This window comes from Corvus brachyrhynchos, unplaced genomic scaffold (genome assembly GCF_000691975.1).
Source record: "Corvus brachyrhynchos isolate BGI_N302 unplaced genomic scaffold, ASM69197v1 scaffold136, whole genome shotgun sequence".
NCBI classification, from domain to species: domain Eukaryota; kingdom Metazoa; phylum Chordata; class Aves; order Passeriformes; family Corvidae; genus Corvus; species Corvus brachyrhynchos.
This window is the reverse complement of record NW_008239080.1, coordinates 3,878,933-3,902,452: the sequence shown is the minus strand read 5'-3', so window position 1 is coordinate 3,902,452 and position 23,520 is coordinate 3,878,933. Positions and strand designations below refer to the sequence as shown.

General features: G+C 35.9%; 1 protein-coding gene across 3 annotated transcripts in view; it reads right to left on the bottom strand.

Moving 5' to 3' along the window:
* The window catches only part of EYS (eyes shut homolog (Drosophila)), an 859,267-nt gene that overhangs the window by 449,300 nt on the left and 386,447 nt on the right, over nucleotides 1–23,520 (bottom strand). For all 3 annotated transcript variants that reach the window (XM_017739228.1, XM_017739229.1, XM_017739230.1), the window contains 4 exons: nucleotides 16,566–16,825; nucleotides 6,205–6,301; nucleotides 4,939–5,046; nucleotides 4,225–4,370 (listed from right to left, as the gene is read on the bottom strand). In XM_017739228.1, the coding sequence (XP_017594717.1) occupies nucleotides 4,225–4,370; nucleotides 4,939–5,046; nucleotides 6,205–6,301; nucleotides 16,566–16,825 (611 nt within the window). The remainder of the gene's footprint in view (nucleotides 1–4,224; nucleotides 4,371–4,938; nucleotides 5,047–6,204; nucleotides 6,302–16,565; nucleotides 16,826–23,520) is intronic.

The following is a 23,520-nucleotide window of genomic DNA, read 5'->3' as shown; positions in this document are numbered from 1 at the left end:
TGGGATTGTCCAGACCCACATGCATGACCTTGCACTTGGCCTTGTTGAGCTTCACAATGTTCCCACAGGTCCACCTCTCAAGTGTGGCAAGGTCCCTCTGGATAGCATCCCTTCCCTCCAGCATGTCAGCTGCACCACACAGCTTGGTGTCATCAGCAAACTTAGTGAGGGTGGACTCGATGTTACTTTCTATGTCACTGACCCATGAGTCTTTTCATCTCTACTTTCTTTTCTTATTCTGTTGATGAGAGGGACTGACAAAACAGCTAGATGATCAGCTGGCGGCAGGACAAGGTCAACCCAACACATTTAAAAAAACACAAACTCTTTAGTCTTTCAGAGACCTTTAAATTCTTAACCTCAAATGAAGAAAAACAGAAAGTAAAGCCTTAAGAATGATCAAGTCTTTCAATGAAGGCAGTCACAATTTGGTAATCCTAGAATCCTTTCAATTTAAGCAATTAGAAACTAACAAAGTTCTAGAGTCAAAAAACTTGTATTATTAAATCCATTTTGCAGCAGAGTTGATGACCCAGACACTTATGGTTTATATTTAAATATAAAATAAATTTTTCATGAACATGAAAATTACTTCACTTGAGGCATGTCTGAGTCATCCGCATTATATTTTGATGTAAGATTATTCAGATGGCAAGATTTAGAAGTCATTAACACCTCCGTCATGAAAGTGACCTTCAGGGCAAGCGATTGTAACACATTGTGTTTAATTACTTATTCCTGCTAAAACTTTATACTTAGGATATGAAGTGAAATTAATATCGGTGTTTTCATTAATATTTTTTAATATCGAACTCATTGAAATATGGAGATATATATTTTTTCTAATTTTATTCTTGACATAATTGTGTAGTTGTGCAGTCAGAATGCAACATCAGACCATTTTGTATCAATGAAGATACAGCTGTACTCATAGATTATATTTTGCTTCTAGTTTTAGTTTGCTGATTAAATTTCATTTGATTTATAATTCCACAAACAGTCATGAGAGTTCCACTTGTTTACAGTGTATCTTTGGATTCCCTAATGAAGAACTTTGGTAACCTATCAAGCCAAAATAATTTTGAGATAGCCTTAGATGTCCTTAGATTATGAACAAATGTATTTATAGTAACATTTACAAAATCAAAGGATTCTGGAATCATATAGAGAAAAGGAGTCCCTGACTAAGGCTATATTTCAAAGGCTATCTTGGTGTAAAAGAAGACTATGGATGCATGGTGTTTTCTTACTCAAAATGCCTTTCCTCTATGGACCTTAAGTCTCATAGATGGTACATTACAAAGCAAAGTGTTTCATTGATTGTTTCTTTAGATTTGAAGTGTAAATTCAACAGTTACTGTTATAACCACTAACATTCATTACTCCAGCCAACAAATGGCTGTTCAGAAAAAGCAAGTTTTGGATTCAGTGACTCACAAGGCATCTTCCATTTTATGTTTTTATATCTAACACTCTGGTACCACCAATGTACAAGCAGTAAGCAGTAACAGCTGTCGTCTTGAGTAAAGAGCTATTCTACTTAGGACTTTCAGAACTGCTTTATGAAATCACTTTACTTCTTATTTTGGTCCAGGAAAAAACCAGTTTCTTACATGCCCAATCATCAAAGATCACCAAAGTTTTATTCTCCAAAGTATCTGGTATAAGGATTTTAACCAGGGTGCATTAGTGGTATTTAGATCTTAGGAAGACTATTGTTGCTGCCAGTGAAATCATGACAGAATACACCTGTGCATTTTTAATCTGAACTGTGAGAATCTCTTTTAAGAGTCTATGTGATGTGCAAAGCATTAGATTTTATATTAGCAGTGTGGAGAAAAAAACCTATATTTTAATAGTTAAAAAATTATTTCTAATGTATTTTTTGTTAAACATCTATTTAAAATGAAATAAAGTTATAAATCATGTAAAATAAATCCAACATAACATAAATTCACGGAGAAATTAAAATTTTAAGACATGCATTATATGCCAAAATTTTAGAGGCAACAGAGATCAGTGTCTAAAGACTGCCCTCCCTAAGACAGTAAATTACATGATGACCAGAAAAAAGTCAGAATGTCTAATAAAAGTTAATAAATTTAAAATAAGATTTAATAATAAAAAGAAATATATTACTATAATTTGGACTAACCATTTCAATGTATTGTAATTTGTTTCCAGTTTCCATTCATTTATAAGTGTATGATACTTTAATAGTTAATGATTAAAGTTCTGGGTATATTAAAATATTTTTTTAATTCAACTGATCATTTGGAACAATTAACACTGTCATCTATCTTTAAAGGGGACTGGTCCTTGACAGAAAAGTTGTTCCTAAATTGATGAAATTAAGGAAGATGAAAGTGGAAGTACAACTATCTTTCAAAGATTTAAATGAATTACTCTTGCTATACTGTTATAAATTCAGTACCATAAATAGTACTATTTTGTAGTTAGATAGTGTTTTCAAAAACTCAAACTTTCAGAGAACTAATTTAAAATTCTGTATGTTTGCCAGGGAAACAAACACTCAACATATGCGCTTTTTGCTTCATAATCCAGAAAAGCAATGTCTTGCTCTGAAAATACTTCATTTTGAAGTCAAATTACTTTCACTTATTTCTGGGCCTGCTAACACTGCCTCTTCATTTTAAAACTTTAGTTCAACTGCTACACTTTTTACTGCATGAATTATTCTGGACTTAATCTAAGTGGTGCAATGCATTGTAGTTGTCCAAACAGTGTCAGTTTAGGGAGGGAAAAAAAGTTACTGGTTATAATTAAGTGATGGGCAATCTGTCACTAGAGTAATTTTTCAGTGTTTGATAGACACTTTGATATAACAGTACCCTTGTTAGCAAATAACTAACACTAAGTAGGAAACAACTATCCTTGTAAATATACTAACAGGATTTGGACCAAAAATATCTACTTGTAATAGTCAACAATTATTACAGCTAATTGGAAAAAAAGAATCACAAAAAACCCCCAACAAAACCCAAAGTCTTATCTTTGTTGGTTATATATGTTAGGGGAAAGCACTAAAGTCAAACTGCTTTGTCAATAATGAAGAATCACAACAGAAGCACACCTGCAGATTGCTTGTTCCTTTTCAGATTACAGTCTCCTAAGTACTCATGTGCAGGTGCTTTATCTTTTGTGTATATAACAAGGAATTCTTGCAGAAATGTATACATAAAAGTTAAGACATCTCTTTTAACATTTATTAATTAGAAATTATATCTGCAGCACCACTGCCTAATGAACAGAAGCTTCTCTTGACACCCAAGGAGTACTACTTAGAACAGAGGCCATCTGAAGAAAATATTGCAGAGGGAGGCTTTAAAAATGTAGGCAGGAAAATTATATAGATTTTTCATTTTTTGCTGAAATTTCAAGGATAATTTTGAAGAACAGTGCACAAGTGATACGTGGACTAAGATTTGTAGTGAATGAAAGGATATACAGCTATATATATAGTCCCAAAACTGTACTTGTTCTTTGTTCTGTGGAGAATTACATTCCTCTCAGTTCAGTGGATGCAAATTGCATCCTTTTTTATCTTGTACTTTATGTGACATTCATCACAGGCTGGAATAGATAGGAAAAAACATTTTATGCAGAAAGAATGCAGAAATGATTCAGCTTGAGGAAACAACTGTAAATATTTCTACAGTCATATGATTCCGTGTGTTTTCATGTTACTTAAGACGGATCTATCAAAACATTATGTATAAACTAGTTCAGCAGCAGACTGAGCATTTAAGTAAAAGTCAACATCATTTTAGAGAAATTTTACTGCATCTCTAGCCATTGAATATTTCGTCATTATTCTGTAAAAACGTAAAGATTAACACTAAAGGCAACGGTGTTGATCCAACAGGTCAAGGTGCTGCTATGGTTCTGTGCAAATTCAAATGACAAGGTAGCATTTCATTGTTTACAAAATTTACTCTGCATCTATGGTAATAGTTTTTTTCCTGGCTGAATTAAAAGGAATACACATTGTTTTTCTTTGTATTATACAATAACTCATTTCAAATGAATGTATGGGTGTCTTAATACAAATAATCGAGCTACTTCAAAAGAATTAGATAAAATTCTATTTAATATTGACTTATGCTCCAATAAGGATATATTTTCTTTTTTCTTGCTGTATTATTAAAATCATGTAAAACCCATGAAATAAGCTTCTTGGCTGTGGTAAAGAGTAGATCATACCTGTGAATCCAGGTAGACAGAGACACTGATACCCTCCAAGCCTGTTGATGCAGCTTCCTCCATGTAAACAAGGCAAAGTTTCACACTCATTTACATCCATCTCACACAGAGACCCATAGTATCCAGGTGCACAGTTACAAAGGAATCTTTAGAAAAGGGAAAATCAGGTATGTCAACAGAAGTAACAGTGGGATCTATTGCAATATTTTAAAGCCGTATGTATCTGCTGATGCCAAGTTGGTGTCCCTAATCCTCATCCATATTAAAATAATGAACAGACTTTTCTCATTTCCATGTTTCTGAAGCAAAGACGGTGATTTACTTTTTGTTAAATTAATAGAAAAATTTGGCACAGTAATTTTAACTGAAGGTATAAGGAATGACTTAAGGGCTAATGATCTACTGGCACAAGTCTCTGAATAACTTGTGAAGTGCTGTTGAACAAACACAGGGCTTGTAGCAGTCTAACTCAAGATCAATTTTCTTCTATTTCAGTCTTTTTCCAAATGAAAAAAAAAAATAAGGAGGAAAAGAACAAGTTGTGATGAAGAAATTTTCCCGTCTGTCTTCCTTTAAGGTCACATAAGAAACAAAAAACTGAGTCAGTAGCATTTACTTACTCCATTTTAACTTGTCGTGTGGTGAAGGTTCCATCCAAACCTAGAATTAACATAAGGAAATCAGGGAAACATGTTTTATTTAGTAGTAACTAACCTGTTTATGAGATCCAGGCAAGTTCCATTGTTCTTGCAGGGTCTTGATAAGCATTCATTAATCTCCACTTCACATAGGGTCCCAGTAAAGCCATGTTGGCATGAGCATCTAGCAAAAAGGATGTCACTACATTACTTTTTAGGTCATTGTAAAGATTCCAGAAAAACATGGCAGATGTTGAGGGGTGTTAATTAAATGGTACCAAAATCATGTTTGCTTTTTACTGATAATTGCAAAGTGCAGTACTTTAACAAGCACCAAAAAGTCCAGCACCTGAAGCCCAGTAAATAAGATTTTTATTATTCTTAGCTGAAGGCCACAGGCGTTGACCCCGCTGTGCTAGGGCTTACTTAGAACTTGCCTTGGCCTGAGCTGCTTTTCACTTGTTTTGACACCTGCCCTGCAGCCAACTGACTGATATGTCTCATGCTATCCCTTCAGCTCTGGAATAGCATCTATGGTGAGCATGTGAGACCCTGAGATGATCATGGTATTACAAATACTGGCCTTTTGTGTTCCACTCCTGAAGGATGGGATGACATCCAGAGGGACCTGGACAGCCTTGAGAAGTGGGCCCGTGGGAATTGCATGAGGTTTAACAAGACCAAGTGTGAGGCGCTGCGCCTGGGTCAGAGCAACCCTTGTATCAATACAGGCTGATGACATTGAGAGCAGCCCTGCTGAGAAGGACTTGGGGGTGCTGGTGAGTTAGAGGACCCAAGAAGGCCTGAGACTGAAGATGAGAAAACCCCCACTGTGAACATCATAGTTCTCCTGACAAAGACTTCCAGATACCAGTGACTTGCAATAAGACTGCCAGTTCTTCTTGAGAAAGAACAAAATCACTGATCATAGGATGCAGACAGACGTTGTGAGGGTAATCATAAACAAAGAGACTTAACTGCAAGATTTCTTATGTAACAGCTATAACTACATCCTTCATGAAGCTTTTCTATTAATTTCAACTCTGACTGATTGTACTGTTGTAACTGGGCTAACAACTGTTTGCTTTTTAAAATTAGATTCTTATGATTTCAATTGGCCCTACAATAAATTCTTGGGGTCATATTTATGGTGTATATGTATTACTTTTTGCACACAAGAAGATTTAGACTATAATGGAACTGTCAAACACATTACACCCCCCCTCCCCCCCTTTCACTGAAGGTCAGCAAATATTAGACAGGCAAAGTACCAAAGGAAAAGCTAGATGATAAAAATCCATGTATCATACTGTGTATCTGTTACTCAAATAATTTTCCTGACCTGTAGTGGTTGACCCCATCCACACAGAGACCTCCATTCTGGCATGGGTGGGAGATGCACTCATCACTGTTAACTTCGCAGTAAGTACCCTCAAATCCTGAAACACAGATTTCATTAACTGTGAATGAATGAAATCTACTACTTGATGTAAATAAAAGGGTCACAGATTCTCTTGGAGGTTTGTCTATCTGAGCCCAGGACTAACTCAGACAATGAAAGTGGCAGGCCTGGGAAACCTGAGCTGCACTCAAAGCTGTTTAAGAAAAGCCTGAGAGAAGCATCAGCAATGGCTATCTCTTCATTTTAGAGCATTTAAGCTGAAGCTCTTTGCCCTGGTATCTGACTGAGCTGTGTTGCAGCCATGGCCAGTGCCTAGGCATGTGCTGCTTACCAGTATGCTGACTTTGGTCTACATACAGGCTCCCTGGATTGACTTTGGATCTGCCCCATTCCCTGTAGGCTGGACCGGCGATCTGGCATACTCTGCTGTTCCTGGACACAGCCAGTGGCCCTGCCCTGCCTGCCTCATTCAGACACTGCCAGACAGTGAAAGCCATGACAGCCTGGCACTCCTGGATGACCTTTGCTTCTGGAGGATCCAGCCCTTTCTGCTCATTGACCCTAAGATCAGGACTACAAGTAGAAGTAACCCTGAAAGTACTTTCTCTGATTATTTTTGTTCCTTAGCTTCAACAAGTTAGTGTCCAGACAGTATATGAAGTCATATTGTACTTTAATGAACCAGAGAGAACAGATTGGGATAGAGCACCTAGCTAAATATACTGGGGAAATGTAATCCATTTTAAGGGACTGAAAAGGCTTTCTTGGAGAGTGTGGGACAAAATCAGAAACTAAAAGCTAATTCAGTAATTAGTATATTACAGAGAGTAGTGGAACTTAGAGGGACCCCATTTATTCAAAGCAGTCAGTAGCTGAGAAAGAAAAACAACTGGTTTTAATATTTAAATGAAGAAAAAATGTGATTAAGATCTTATCTGCACAGTACATTACTTGCATAATACATTACATTTGCCTTTGTAATAAGACGCTTTTCAGTGACACATGAACCTTATTTCTGCTCTTAGACAGCATACTACATCTTATAGCATTTGCATAAATAGGTGTTCTGCTAAATGCATACTTGTGTTAAAATTCTATACATACAGTGGAGACACTAGAGCTAATTAGTTGAATTTTGCACTAATTCAATATATTTGTTTTCAATTCATGGAGAAATTAAACCATTGCAATGAGCAAACTATTTGCATTGTATGACTAATATGCGAATCCTGATTGCAGGTTGAATAAAGACCATTAATAGGGTTTAATAAAAAAATTAAATTAAAACAACATTTAAAATAGCCATTGAAATTCAGTATATATTGGTATAAATATGCCAAAGGTTTTACAGCATTTTTTGTTAAAAAAATAAGCAAAAATTGTTATATGTACTTTTTTAGATACCCAAATAAGAATAATATTTTTTTTTTTTAATATTATGAATTTGTGATTTTCAAAGTACTTAACGAAGGTGGGGAAATAATGAAAGACCACTGTTAGAATAATACAGCTTCTTTTTATCTAGAGAAAATCATCACTGGAAGAAATAAGTGTCTTCATGAGAGTTGCAGGGAAAGCTGTAGAAAGAAATCTCTGCTGTGCTCCAATATATGATCTAAACATGAGCCCACATCAAAGCAGTTGGTATTTTCTTCTTATCAGGATTATTTCTATTCAATAATTTTTGGGGCTAGACCTGACTGAAATGAGGTCTTAATATTTGCTGAAGGTTTCACAGCAATGTCTGCAACAAAGTGGGAAAAATAAAGCCTGGAACATATCTCAAACTAACCTTTCAATTATAGTCACTTACGCTGTTATGATGTCATTCTCTTTTTCAGAAATTTCTTGAGCATGAAGGGATACCCTCGTTTATTTCCTATTTGTAGGTTTCACAAAAAAACCCCAAAACCAAACCAAACCAAAAAAGCCCAAAACTAAACAAACCACCAAAAAACCACCAACCCCCACCCCCCCCAAAAAAAAAACAGTAAAAGAATTGTCATAATAGAGACAAAAATTCTGTCCTACTGTACAGATTTGAAGTATCTCCCTCAGCACAGGCAGCTTTGTATTCTGAATGGTTTAGTTTGTTATGTGCAAATGGGCCTGAACCAGAGCAACCATCCAAATACGTTTCTTAGCTGTAGCATGTGTAATCTGCGTTTTAATGCTGCTGAACCTTCATCTATTCCTGCCTGTAGTTTGATTAAGGAAAAAAGAAAGGTAACAGAACTGTAAACTAGTACACCACAGACCAAGTTAAGTACTAGGCCTGGTTGTGTGAGTAGACAGAAGTCACTGACACACAAAATATTCAGTAGCTGTTCAATACATGCCATCCAGTGCCACTGAGTAAGGGCAGAAAAGATGATAACATGTTTTTCTAACTCTGGTTTAATTAAGAAATTGGGGGACGTAGTGAATGTAAGAGACTGGGACTCACAGGACTATTTGTAGTCAACTTCTGCATCTGTAATTTCTCATTTATTTGTGATGCTTGGAATTTCTAAAACTAAATTTGATTACTGAGTGGAAGGCTGTGTTGATGGGCAGGGAAAATGGAACTTCACTGAAAAGCACACACTGAAGGTAAACCAATGTAACATTATAAATATACATATAGACATATTTTAGCTTTATAAGGTAATCATGGAAGGGTTGTGAAGATAAAGCAAAACTGAAAAAAATGTTAACAGTTTTTATACAAAATAGCTTCTTATTTTTTTGTGATATGATAGAATATTTAAGCAAGTATCTTAAAAAAATACCACAGTTATCAGATTAGAATACATAAAATGGAAAATGGAGGCATTGCTCATTCTACTTTTGCCTGTCATCCTCACTGGTTATGAATGTTTTATGGTCTTTTTGAAGTAAATAGTACAGAAGGGAATATACAAAGCATTATTTAAACACATTTTTTGAATGCAGTAGTACATATTTTTCCAGCCCATAGCAACATATCAATGCCTTGAAAAGACATAAAATAAGCAAACATATTGCAGGCATTATATTTTATCTATTTTTCCTGTGAATGGAAAAAAATAACATTTTCATCACAAAATTTTACTGGCTATCTACTACATTATGAAATGAGCAATCTAAGTATTTACTACGCTATTGTCTTATATCTACTGACGAATTATGTCAGTAGTTTTTTATTAAAGAAGTCATTATATTTTTTTCATAATGACATATACTATTAAAAATTACAGGCAACTACTTAGATGATATTTTGATCCCCAATGAAAACTTGTGAAATAATGCAGTGACTTTTTCTAAGGAATTTTTAGCATTTCTAGCAATTTTAAGAGAAGATTTAATGAAAACCTGCTTTCAACTAAAATGTTTATTCAGAAACACACAAATCTTCTTAAAAGGATCCCAAAATATTTCATTCATATTTTCTGCATGTCTGTGTTGTAGTCTATTTAGAATTTATGAAGCTTTTAGAAAGGATGTTTCAATAAAAGCATATGACAGTAAGCCAACTTTAATTCAGACCTTAAATATGTTTTCAGAGTAAATTACAAAAAGAAAGCAGTGCTACATTGTGCACACCTCTTGTACAAACAGAAGAGGTCAAACTTCAAAACAAATACTGCTGTGTTAGGATTAAGGTATTAATGAAATATTTATTTTAGGGATAATCTTGAACAGTCACCAATTACATTACCTTCAAATTCAGAAGACTAGTTAAAACGCTCATTCCTAAGTGGGACTGGTTTAAAAAAGAATTGGTAGTTTATTTATGTAGTGCTGATTGAAGATGAGATACTTCATGAGTCTAACAGGTAAGGACTCTTATATTTTACATGATATCCATACACAATTTAAAGGGCAATTTAATACATTAGGTTATTTTGTATAAGCTACAACTGCTGCCACACATAGCTGTGATCTGTGATACTTAAACTAAAATTTATATGGGGGTGTAATTTTTACAGAAATGCAGAGACATTTCCAAGTTGTTTCATGTGTTGCAAGAGTAAATAAAAAGACAATGAGGGGAACTGCTCTAAAATGTTTAATATGTCAAAAATATTACTGTATAAAACTATTTTGGAAATCATGACATTACTGGCATGATAACAGGCTTACTACTGTAAAATGGTTTTTATTTGTCAAACATATTTTACTGGTTTTTTATGTCACATTAGAAAAACTGAAGGTGTAAACAGAATTTCACAAGTATTGCTGGTATCCAAATAGGTTTTTTTTAAATCAATGGGATACAGGAATTAGTTTAAAACATTTATTTGTGAATGTATTGAATATGTATAAATATATTTGAGGAAGTATCTCATAAAGGTTAACAATTTTTGTAGTAACAACATATTCAAGACTTTCAGAAATTAACAGAGATAAAAACATTTGAAAGCTATTACAATTCTTTGTGTTTAAAAATATAGTCTTACTTCACTCTAATTGTTCAGATGGCATGAAAGTAACTTTAATGTTATGAGGTCAAGAAACATCTGGAAAGCTGTTACTTAAGATGAGACAGATGCTATTTTTACTTCTGTTTCTCTGAAATATAGGAAATCCTGTATTTCTCAACTTTATCTATGGGCCTTCCGGGAGCTACAAAGTGATGGAATATGCAGAGTACAGAAGCTAAATATCTGCTGTCACAGTTATGGTAATTTTCTCCTTATTCCCTTGCAGAGAAATACTACAGAATTGACCTCTGCAGGTAACATGATTCTAACAGGATTCTTTTGCCACAAGCTCTCTACTGTTTTGCTCATCAGAACAGTATCATGGATATTTGTCTCCTTACCATGAACTATTTATGAACCAATGTTTGCAAACAGCAGAGATATCATAGCAGCCCCATAATCATTAGTTCAGGTACTTAGGTTGTTCAGCATTACATAAGTAGGTACATAAATCAAAATCAAAGGTGTGTAAAATATTAGGCACTGTAAAAAGGCTATTTCCCTCTGTGAATTATGTATGTGTGTGTCTGAAAAAGAAACTGGCACTGAAGGGCTCAGAAATCTGATGATAGCAAACTTCAATTGAAATAAATTCTGGTTTTCATCAGCTACTTATTATTTCTGCTTGGTATTATAAAGTTTGTACATTATGATAATTTTCACTTAGCCTTGTTTCAGATGTGGGCTGAAACATATTTTGCTTCAATTCAAACTTCTAGCTGTTGATGCCTTTCCGTGCTGGGTCCTAAAGTCCTGGTCACAGTCTTAGATTGTTGCTCCGGCCCCTCTGTAATTTGCTGGCAAAGAGACGGGCAAAGCAAGATGTGTTCCAACCCAAGACTGCGAGTTTCAAGGTCTTTAGGATCCCTTCGTGGTCGCCAGCAACTGATGCCTTTTCCTGGTCTTAAAATCAAGAGGCATACACGGTTAGAAGGGGAAAAGGGATTTTACCTTGGTATTTATTTTAAGGATCCTTAGGTGTACACGTCCAGGTCATATGCATCGAGATGCACCCCGCCGAATCTATCTCTGTGTCCGTGTCTTTCTTCCCCGTCCCCCCCCAACATTGGGTATAACATTATAGGTTTTACTAATTAGCATATCTATCAAAGATTCCCCAATGAGAGGCTCAAGTGAGCCCCCCTCCCCAAGGAACCTTCCCCTGGATGGTTCTGTCTTGGTTTACAGAATGTGTTCTGGAGAGGACCTTGGGGTCTGGGGCACACTGGTCCCTAGCTACGAAGCTTCTGTAATGTTTAGTCTCTTAGCTTAACAAACAAGTCCAAGAATGTAGGCAAAAAGCACTAGGAATACAGAAGCTGTAAAAAGGTATAACAGGGGTATAAAAGAAAAGGCAAAAAATCTTCATGGCATCACTGTAAGATGCAATAGAACAAATAAAAATAATCACTAGCATCTAGAACAAAGAGTAGGCGTCATAGAAAAGAGCTATTGAGAATAGACTGATAAAAGAGGTGAAAAAGTCCTGGAAAAAACTGTTTAAAACACGGACTTCAGAAATTACCTTGAAGCATCAAGAAAGTATTGCTTTTAGAAAGAATACATGGATATTTTATGGATATAAAGAAAAAATAGAATGTCTAATTCCAGTAAAAACTGTGTCTGTTGTTTTGCCTTAAGAGATGAGTCCTCTTCATAGATTTCCCTGGAACAATACACGTAAGTTTCCTACACCATAAAACTGATGGTTTTAAACTTAAGTCCCACGCAATTCCTTTTGCATAAACCAGTTTTTAAACTTCTCAGCTTCTACCTTTATATCTTTAAAGCTGCAACGAGCACAAATAAGGTGACAAAACTTTTGTGTACTTGTGTGCTGTAGTGACATGTTGCTGCTCCCTGTTCTTTTTACTCCTCTCTAAAACTGTGTACTTCCCAGAACTATGCAGATTAAAAAAAAACCCAAACAATTAAAAAATCTCTCCAGCAATAACAAAACAGCAAGAGGCAACTGGTAAAGAACTTAGCCTGTCTACCACCTGAAGGATTTATCCTAAGCTGCCTAGATAGTTGGCAGAGTGACATAAATATTTCTATAGCATTAGCCATTTGACTTTGTATGCCTGCTTTTGCGTGAAATGAAGTACCTCAGAAAATAATACCTCCTTAATGTAATACTGTGGACATCTAGATATGGTCACATTAATCCAGACATTTCCAGGTTTTCTTTCAACAATACATACATTATTCCATTGCTCTAATATCCCTTCTACCATAACTCATTAAAATGTTACAAATGCTGGCCAAATAATCCCTCTTTCTGAAAAGAGTATGTAATGCTTTGATATGAACACTCTCTATATGTATGCAATACATAATGTATAATATGTAGCATGTCCTGATAATTTTTCTATCACAACCTAACATGTATATGGAAGATTGCTTCCATTGTAATAAGGAGGCTGCATAAACATCCTGAGCTCATCCCATCATTACTTGGACTAATGAGGGAAGTTCTACATCTAATTTTACAAAGAGATTCATTTCTACCTTCTAAGAAGCAGGAATTCTAGGAACCATTTGAATTCAACAATCTTGTCCTTCCCTTCCTGTTTTTATGTCAGCAACAACTCTATCTGCCATTCCTACTAGCTTGCCTTGCTGCTATACCTATATCTACTAATAGTTCTCATAAAATAATAAATCATTGTTAAAAAAAGTCTTATTAGGAAAGCACTAGGTATTTTCTGGCCCATAGTTTATGGCTGCAAATTATTTTATCTTGTTATTCTCTGCAATATTTATGTGCTGGTAGTTACACAGGTTTCACACTTTGTAAAAACTGTTAACTTTTATCTCCCATTTCGTCATTAATTAATTAAACTTGTTTTTCACCAGTCCTAGCCAGAGAGCTGATCTTGCACTCTAGTTGTATGCCATCTCATAGTTTTCCTTGATTTTGAATACATTTTTTCAGTAATTTTTTTTTGTCTTGGAACACAATTGTTATCAGAAAGCTTCACTATTTTTACCAAACTGTCCTATCTTTCTTTTGGGTTGCCTCTACAAAATTAAGAGTTTTGTGCTTGCCATTATCTACAAGAGCATGGTCTAATGCCTATTGCTCTTTGGATCTTTTTCATGTAGACTTTTTGGGAAATTAACGAATAGTGGCCGAGGCTCAGCTATAAATATTTCAACATTATTTAAATTCTGTAGTTTTGCTTACATGTCCTGCCTTGCTCTTCCGTTACACTAAATTTTCATTTCTATTATTAAGATTAATTCTAAGGATGGAATTCTCCAATACTGGAAAAGCATGTTGAAAAATTAGGCAATAAAAATTCTGCTATTTGCCCTAAGTTGTTCATTTCCTCCTGTTTTCTTTGCATTTAGTGTGTAGTATTTAAGGAGATTCAATGCTGGCTATATGATTAACAGCTCAAACCCCCATGTCATCCCATTTCCTTGCTCAAACTCTTGCTTATCAATTACTGGCAAAGTATTTGAGAGCAGTTTTCTGTACACCTCTTGGGAAACTTGTTCAACGTCAGTGATTCCAAAACTCGTTCTACAGTAGTGATTCCAAAGCTTTTGTAATAATGGCCCTCCCTACAACATTCTTGCAACTTTGAATATACCATCATGCAGTTATAGAGATCATAATTTTTTTAACTGTTTAAGCTGCTTGTGTGGACAATTTAAGTCATGGTCAAACACTGTTCCATGATCTATGATATGAGGGCCCAGTTTTGTTACACAAATATTATAATCTATCTCCTTGGAGGAAGAAAACCTCTCCATCTAGGGCAAACAGCTCAAGAGGAAGTTTTACATTAATGGTATTTATAGAATTTTAGAAGTCTTTATAGCAAAATCAGACAACTGTATTTCCCTAATGTACATACGAGAACAAAGATGCACAGTTTTGCTTCATACTACAACTAATCATGACTTCATTACCTTCCTACCAATTTGCTGTGCTAATTACATGCTAACATCTTACATCAACTTTGATTCTGTCCAATTCATATTCTATCAGCTTTTGTCTTCTCTGACCTAGCCCAGCTCCCTTTAGTCAGTGTATATTCTCTTTTTCTTCTAAATATGTACCACCGTCAGTAGTATAACTTATGGTCCTGTTGTACCAGATATGGTGTTCTAGAGGAAGTTGTTAGAATTTGGTAAGCACAGCTACATTTTGTGATTCCTGCTACACCAGACTCAAACTTTCTAATGACTGGACTGTTAGCTACTGGAAAGTTTAATCCACATGCTATTTACTACTAAGTCAAGTGTCTTGGAGTAATCTACCTATGTCAGTGTGATTGCCATTTGTGATCAGCTCTGTAATCCTGACAAGTTTATCAGGAGAAAAAGGGAGGAACATGCAAGACAAAAACAGATAAATAATGGAAAAGAAGACAACAGAGGAATTAGATTTCCTCAAACTTTTTTCAGCTAAAAGTCAGTAATTTTCTGTCTCTCCTTTTTTTGGTAAGAGTCCTGAATAAATGGTTACATTTTTCCTAGCATGAGTGATCAACTCACTTAATGAATTATGCCTTTTACCCCTTCACAATGCTGAATTTTCGACTTTCCAAGATTTGTTAGCAATGTATGTTACTGATTCACATAATTCCCTACTACTTCCCAGAAGATTCCTAGGCGGCAAACTTCAAGAATTCTTAAAAAAATCTATCAAAGCTCCCTGAGAATCCTGGCTGCATGCTTTTTTGATTCTTTCGAAACTGTGCACAAAAATGTTTGGAAAAGACAATTTTTTCTGAGGAACGTTAAGAGAAGACTTGAGTTACATATCTCTCTATAGATTATTTCTGAAAATGGTTTCAAAAATCAATATCTTGTGTCAAAAGCTGTTTTTGAAAAACAGCATTTCTTAAAGATGCTTCAGTAAGCAACTTGCATACCTCCCCAGTGATGTTTGGGTTTTTTTACCTTAGCAGCTTTTGGTAACCTTTACCTTAACAGTAAAAAAACCTCAAGGTATTATATACTCCTGATTCCTAGATATTATATCCATATCTTTGTAGTTTAGTAAATTAAAAATAATAGTATTGTCATGTAGCACTTGAAATTAATATATTTGCTATCCCTTGTCCCTAAGACACCCCTACTTTTATAGGCATAACAGTGAAGACTTCAAAATCCTGCTCCAATTCCAGTTTCAGTAATTGTACTCCCCTGCTACTTAAATTCTCTAAATTTTCCGTGTAGTTGTTAATTAGTTAATGTATTCTTCTATTCCTACATGGAAGTGCATAGCAATGTTCTGTACAGTTGAACTGTTGCTCCGTTCCACCTTAGTAGTTCCTGTACGTTGAGGGAGAGATTGTGTCTTTTAAGCCATAGCCCCAGGAAGCTGTCAGCACCTGTTGTGATTTGACTTATTGTGCAAACGGGGAACAACCCACTATATATTACTTCCCTGATGCGCTAGGCCTTCCTGACAGCTCGGCAGGAAAAGAAACCATTTCCAACTTGCTCCAGTTTTTGTACTTTCAGCAGTTTGCATATATTTTTTTCTAAATCTGCCTGTTTTGTCAATTTAGTTTGTCTCTGCTGGCCAGGTGCACGTCTATCTCTATGTCATTGTAACAAATGACTCAGAAATACTAATTCTGAGTGCTGAATCTAAACCACCATAGATTTAATAAGTATTATCATATAAGAAATTAATAATAGGTAAACTGACAGCTATCTTTCCAGTCTTTTAACACAACTGATAGACCTGCTGCAATTCATGATGGTTTTATGTTCTTTGAAACATATTCTGTTCTACTTACATTAAAGGTAGCAATAAATTCAACATATATTTGTAACTTTTCTGCAGCACAACAGAAAATGGAAGAAATTAATTATTCCATTTCTCACCTGTTTTGCAAATGCACATTGGATTTCCATCTACTTGTGCCAAGCAGGTTGAATTGTTTATACATGGATTGTAAGGCAGCTCACAGGGACTGAAGCGCTGGTGGCAGAAGTCACCAGTATAAAATGGAGGACAAATGCATACAAACTGCCCCGGCTTCACAGATTCAAAACAGGTGGCTCCATTCAAGCATGGTTCAGATTCACATTCATTTATATCTTCACTGCAGTCTGGCCCTGTCCACCCTGCTGTACATGTGCATCTGGAGGGGGGAAAAAAAGAAAAAGAGCACTGATGTGGCAGAGTAAAAATTAACAACTTAGCCCAATCACTTCCAATCATTTCTATTTAAAAAAATAAAAGAAAATTTAAAGCCAAAATCAATATTATTTTTCTGTGAATAACTTTTCTTTTCCTGGTAATTGTATAGAATGCATTATGAATAAAAGTTATATTCAGTTTCTTCTCCCACAATTTATTTGAGCAAAAGCAAAAATTCAAGTCCCAGTATCACTTGGAGAACCATCCGGTTTAAGAAATGCAGACAGAATTGTGTTTGGACTTTTTTTTAAGATGAAACAACAACACAAATTATCAAATATGAAAAGTAAGTTTTCTAAATGTTAGGGATTAGAAGGACATCTTTTCATATGTGTGAAACTAGTAAGTACTTCAACGTTTGGGATGAAATGCATCAGGTAGCATATCCAGTACACTTAAGAAAGCAGGTAGGAGGCATGAAGGATCCTAAATTCATTGTGTTCTTTCTCTTTTTTGTAAGCTTTTGTGAAGATCTGTTAGAGATAACACAAAAGACAAAACTTCAACCAAAATCTAAATTACATCTGATTGTAAAGAACCTATCTTCATGAATTAGACAATCTATTTTTATTCACAATATAAATATGAGGTTCTGTAAATTCAAAGAAAACAATTTGCTAATGATTTCAAAGTTTGCAGAGCCAAATTTCTTCACTAGCTGCAAGAAAAGAGGCCTCTATGTACTTTAAAAGTCATACATTCCTGTTACTTTTACTGAAAATAAAATTGAATTCAATTTTATTTTTGCAACTATTTGGCAGGACAAGAGACAATATGAAAGATGAACTATACCAGCTCTTGTCCACTTTGATAAAGATTGATTTCAGGTATTAAACCATTCAAATATATCTTCATAGTTATAGTTTGGTAAGAGGAATTGTTCTTAAATAAGAAACAGGTCGTGTAATGCAGAATTTGTTATGTAGTTCTTTTCTGTAAGGCACCGGTATTGCTTGCCACATGAATCGAGGGAAATTTTGCCCCTTAAAAAACCAGTCTTTTCTTTCAAATTTTTAGTGTTCTGTGTTATTTATTTGTGGAATACAATTTCCATGTAACATGAAATGGAATGCATATTACAAAGGAACTTTCTAATTTTAAAGGCCTGAGTATTTTAGCATTATGGATTCAAAGAATCAGTTTACTGTATTTTTCTCATGTTAAAAACTAATAGCTATTACTATCAAAAAACATTCAGACATTCTGAAAATAACTGACAAAAATCACATTTCAGGCCTCATCAGTTATGATACTCAAAACATACTTTTGGAAATACGGTTAAAAATAAATTTGTTTTGTTATTCTGTGCTTATGCACAACAAACACACCTGCTTTTTCTATACATGGCAGAATCCATTTATTGTCTAGAATCAACATCCACTGAATAACACTGCCCCCTCTAATCAGTGCTTTACTAAGTTTTCTCTTAAGTAGTCAATATATAAAAGCATCAGACTCTTACAAATTAAGCATCTCCAAATGTCTCACACTGAAATAGTAGAAGACTCTGACCCTACAGATCAGAACATAGATGTTAATTGTTTTACAGCTGCTCATTTTTTTTCTTGACTTTTTTTTATGAAGCTCGGAATAAATTACTAGTGATGCACTACTACAAATTGGTATGTAGTAATTGGCTATGCTCCATTTTTAGCTTAGAAAGCTCATTAAATGGAGAGCCTTTCACTTTGTATTAGGAGAACATGGTTGAGTTCTGACCTGCTTCGACTTTATGGACATAACTGAGGTGCAAAAGAGCAAACATTAAATATGTTTCATTCCCTTTTTTTCCCCTAATGAATTTCATAACTGCCTTTGAGTTATCAAAACTATTCTGTATGACTACAGGGAGCATTAGGTCACTAAAACACAGCAGCTATCTACACTACACAACTAGCCACTCCTACCCTGGCTTCATGCCACCTACCAGCTGAGATGCAAGAGTCAATATTAACACAAATGAGACAATTAATAACATATTTTTGTACTCCTTTCTGGATTATTAAAAACAGTTACTGGAGTCCTCATTAAATGTGAAAAAAAAAATACATAGAAGTGTCTATCCTGAGGCCTCGCTTTAAGAATCAAGACAAAATCTTGTCTTAATGAGAACTGTTATTTCAACAAGGTAAGGAGATGTTAAGACTATTAAAAGTACATAATAAATTAAGCTACTATAGCTGGTATTCTTGGAAACTATCTGATCAAAAGGAAAAAATGTAAACGGACTTTTTCAAAATGACTAATTTTTTTTCACTCCATTAGAAAAATCAAGATAATTCCTAAAATTCTCAGGGAAAAAAAAAAAAAAAGACTGTTATATGCTTTTAAGAGACCATATAAGGATAAGATAGTCAATGCTGAACTTCTTTCCATTGTTCTATCAACTTACCTACAAAAATATTTTCTTCCAATAACCAAATCCAAATATTCTCATTGATATTAGAAAACTGAATCATGACTCTTATGTAGACTATTCCTTTTCATAATATAAGCCCCACATACTGCTTTGTGACGTGTAGAACTACTCCAACACATTTAAGTCAGCTTCCATAAGTATTATTTATTTACTTTCCATACACCTCTCCATAAATTGAAAAGCTTTCTTTACAAACACAAACAAAAGGAGAGGACAATGAAAATACACTAATTGTATTCATGGTTTTGTATTTTATCGCCCATTTTAACATTAAAGTCAAAATTAAAAATTGCAAGATATAGTCATGAATTGTATCCAGAAAAGTAATGTTGATAAGTTCCTCTGTCTCTGTGTGATGAGTTAAGTATTAAATTATTTGGTTCTTACCTTCTTGAAAACTGCCCTTCTACTCCTCACATTACAGTGATATATATAGGTATCACCTGTCTTATATTCTACCTTAAGATTTTTAGGAATTAAATAACAGGAAAGAGTCTTAAGAATACCTGAATTGTTGATTTTTAAAAAAAGTTTCTCAGGTTAATCTAGACTCCCCAGCTCAAAACAGGTACAACTAGGTTTTTCTCAGGTCTGTTTCCAGCCTGGTTTTGAGTTTCTCAAAATATGGAGGCTCGCACAACCTCTCTGGGCAATCTATTCCAGCACCTGACCAACCCCACATTAAAAAAAAAAGAGTATTTTTTTATTTTCATGTGGAATTTCATGTAGTTTACCTTCTGCCCGCTACATCTTTTCCTGTCACTGGATACCCCTGAGAAGAGTCTGCCTCCATTTTTCTCACTCCCTTTTATCAATTATTTGCACACATTTGCAAGAGCTTCACTGAGTGAAAACCGTTTTTTCAGCATGCTTACTTGAGAGGCAGTCTCTCCTGAATCTTAAGAGTTCTAAAGTGGCTGTCTATCAACTAGAAAATCCTGTTGGTGGGTTTGTTCCAACTAAGCTCCGCTAGAAGCTCTGGAAAAATACCAAAGCTTAACAAAAGCACATGGTGTGACTCTTGGGAATGGTCCTGTGCAGGGACAGGAGTTGGACATGATGATCCTTGGGGGTCCCTTCCAATTCAGCATATTTTGTGATTAGCAATAATGTAGATGAATATTCCAGAGCAGAATAAATTTCAGAAGAAGCCACTTTTTGCTTTTAGAGCTCTTCCTTCACAGCAGAAAAATACAAGAAACCGGTCTTTTTAGTCCTCTGTATGAAAAACATTTCAGAAAACATCAGTTAGAGCACTTACCTTTGCCACAGATACAGGTGGTTTTGCAGAAAAAATTGCCATATTTAAGAAGCAGCAGAACTGCTTTTCCTCAGTGGTTCAGTCAAAGCAACAGGAATCCTAAACTGAACCCTCAGCTACAGTGTGCCCATCATTCAACTGCTTCTCTTCTTGATGAGAAATAGCAAGACATGCAGTGAAGTTTAGGTCAGCCTGTTAGCCATACAATACATGCAACAATGGGCCATTGTACAGTAAGGATTTATGTTGTTTAGTGCATTCAGTCAAATCAACTAACAGCCTGAGAAACTACAGTACTCAGTGACAAATTCATTCCTTGTAAGCTGGAGGCTATTGGATCATCTGAAGTAGTGAAATGAGAGCTTGTTTTCAACATACACAGCTTGAAATTTAGGGCACCAACACACACCACAAAGCTCCAAGGACATACACTTCCAGTCACTGCAAAGGCTTCAAATACTCATGTTTCTATCTCTTTCCTCCTATAAACATATTTTTTTTCTTTCATACCCGGAAAGTTTAACATGTTCGTTGTTCCACAGACAGTTACCTGACCTGTTTCACCATCTTCGACGTGCAAAAGCTGTCATGATTTTATCTCTGAAATTCTTCTGGTGCTTCTAGTTCTCTGCTCTCATATGCCACCCCTACATGGTCTCCTCAAATTTTCACCTATGCCTGTCTTCCTCTCCCCTAAATTTATTTGAGCCTGCCTTTACTATCATTGCCATTATTCATTCCTTACTTTATTCCTAGAGCTCTCCATTTGTAACCAATCAAATGTGACACCAAGTAACTAACTAGAAAAAGCATTAGCCTGGGCTGCAGTGCTTATGCCCTGATGGATTTAACAATCTTGAGAGATTTGGAACAGCATATGAGTAGTCAGGACTCTGAATTTTAGGAGAGGAAACGTTTAGCCGATTAGCAGTTTAGATTAGATTTCAGTCCCTGGGATCCCCTAGGAAACTGCTTTCAGGGAAAAGGGATCTCAACAAAGCTGGCAGCTCTTTTAAGACATTTATTTTAGAGCACAGAAGTTCTTGATTTCCCCACATAGGAAATCAGGTAAAGAAGGCAGAAGACCAGCACGGCTTAGTAAGTATCTCGTGGGTAAACTGAAGTGGAAGAAGGAAATGCACATGCAATGAACAAAGGACATTTATCCTGGGAAGAATACAGGATGTTGTCTGGATATGTATGAGTGGCATTAGGAAAGCTAAGGCCCATTTGGAGCTTAATTTGGCAAGAGCCAGAATAAGAAGGGATTTACAGGTATGTTGTCCACAAAAGTAAGATTAAAGAAAATGTACCTCTGCAATAAATAAGACAGGAGAACTGGCAACAACCAACAAAGAGAAGACTGAGATATTCAACTTTTTTTTTGCCTCAGTTTTCACTGTTAATCTTGCTTCCCACATCTCTGAAGCTCGTGTTAGGTACTGGGGAAATTAAGTCCTTCCTATCCTAGGAGAAGGTCAGGTTTGAGGAACCTGAATATACCTAAGTCCATGGAACTCCATGAGATGCACCCCAGGGGCCTGATGGGATTGGCTGATGTAGCTTTTCAGCCAGTCTCAACCATAGATGAGAAATGATAGCAGTAAGCAAGTATCTAGTGTGTGGAAGAAGAAAAATATCATGTGCATTTTTTAAAAAGGTAAAAAGGAGAACTGTAGGACCTACTGACTAGTCAGCCTCACCTCTGTGCTAGGGAAGACCAAGTGGAGATCAGTAACAAGTGGGGTCCCTCAGGGTCTATATGGGGACCAATACTATTTAGCATCTTCATCAATGACATAGACAGTGGGATTGAGTGCACTCAGCAAATTTGCAGGTGATTCCAAGCTGAGTGCTGCAGCTGATTCATTGAAGGGAAGGGATGCCATCCATAGGGACTTTGGCAGGGTTGAGAAGTGGGTCCATGTAAACCTCATGAAGATCAACAAGTTCATGTACAAGGCCTTATTCCTGGATTAATACAATCACCAGCATCAATATAGACTGGGGGATGAATGGATTGAGAGCAGACCTATTGAAAAGGTGGTGGTGGATGAAAAATTGGTTGTGAACCAGCAATGCTCACTTGGACCACAGAAGGGCACCTGTATCCTGGGCTGCATAAAAGGTAGCTAAGTTGAGGGAGGTGATTTTGCCCCTCTACAGTGCTCTTGTGGAACCTTCCTAGAGTACTGCACTGAGCTCTGGGCTTCCCAATACAACACAGACATGGACCAGTTGGAGCAAGTCCAGAAGATGGTCATAAAAATGCCTATAGGCTGAGGGAGTTGTAGTTGTTCAGCCTAGAGAAGAGAGGTTCTGAAAAGACTTAAATGGGTTTTTCAATATTTAAAGGGAGCTTATAGAAAAGACAGAGATAGTTTTTACCAGGATCTGTAGTGACAGGACAAGGGAAGAGTTTTAAACTGAAAGAAGGTAGATTCAGGTTTGAGATAAGAAAGAAATTTTTTACAATGAGGGTGGTAAGACATTGGAGCAGGTTGCCCAGAGAAGTTCTGGATGTACCATTCTTGGAAACGTTCCAAATTTGGGTTGAACAGGGCTTTGAGCAACTTTATCAAGTTAAGGATCTCCCTGCCCCATGGCAGATGGGTGAGTTGGACTAGGTGATCTCTAAAGAGCCCCTTCAACCCAAACCATTCTAGGACTCTGTGATTCTATGACTTTTGCCACTACTTGGATAAGGCCCCCAGCTGGGTGCTGACCCGACAGTTTGGGGGCTTACCCTGAGCTGGGTGTCAGTTTAACCCCTGTGCTAAGGCCCAGTGATAGCTGCATCCTCTGCTCCAGCTTCAGCTCTGGTAATAGTCCCTCTAGGAAGGGCTGATGCCTCTGGTTCCTTCCTGCTCTCACTGCCTGAAAAACCATAGCCCTTTGTGTTGGGGGGGAGGTTTGGGGCCAAGGTGCAGAAAGAAAGAAGTGGGCTGTGACAGGG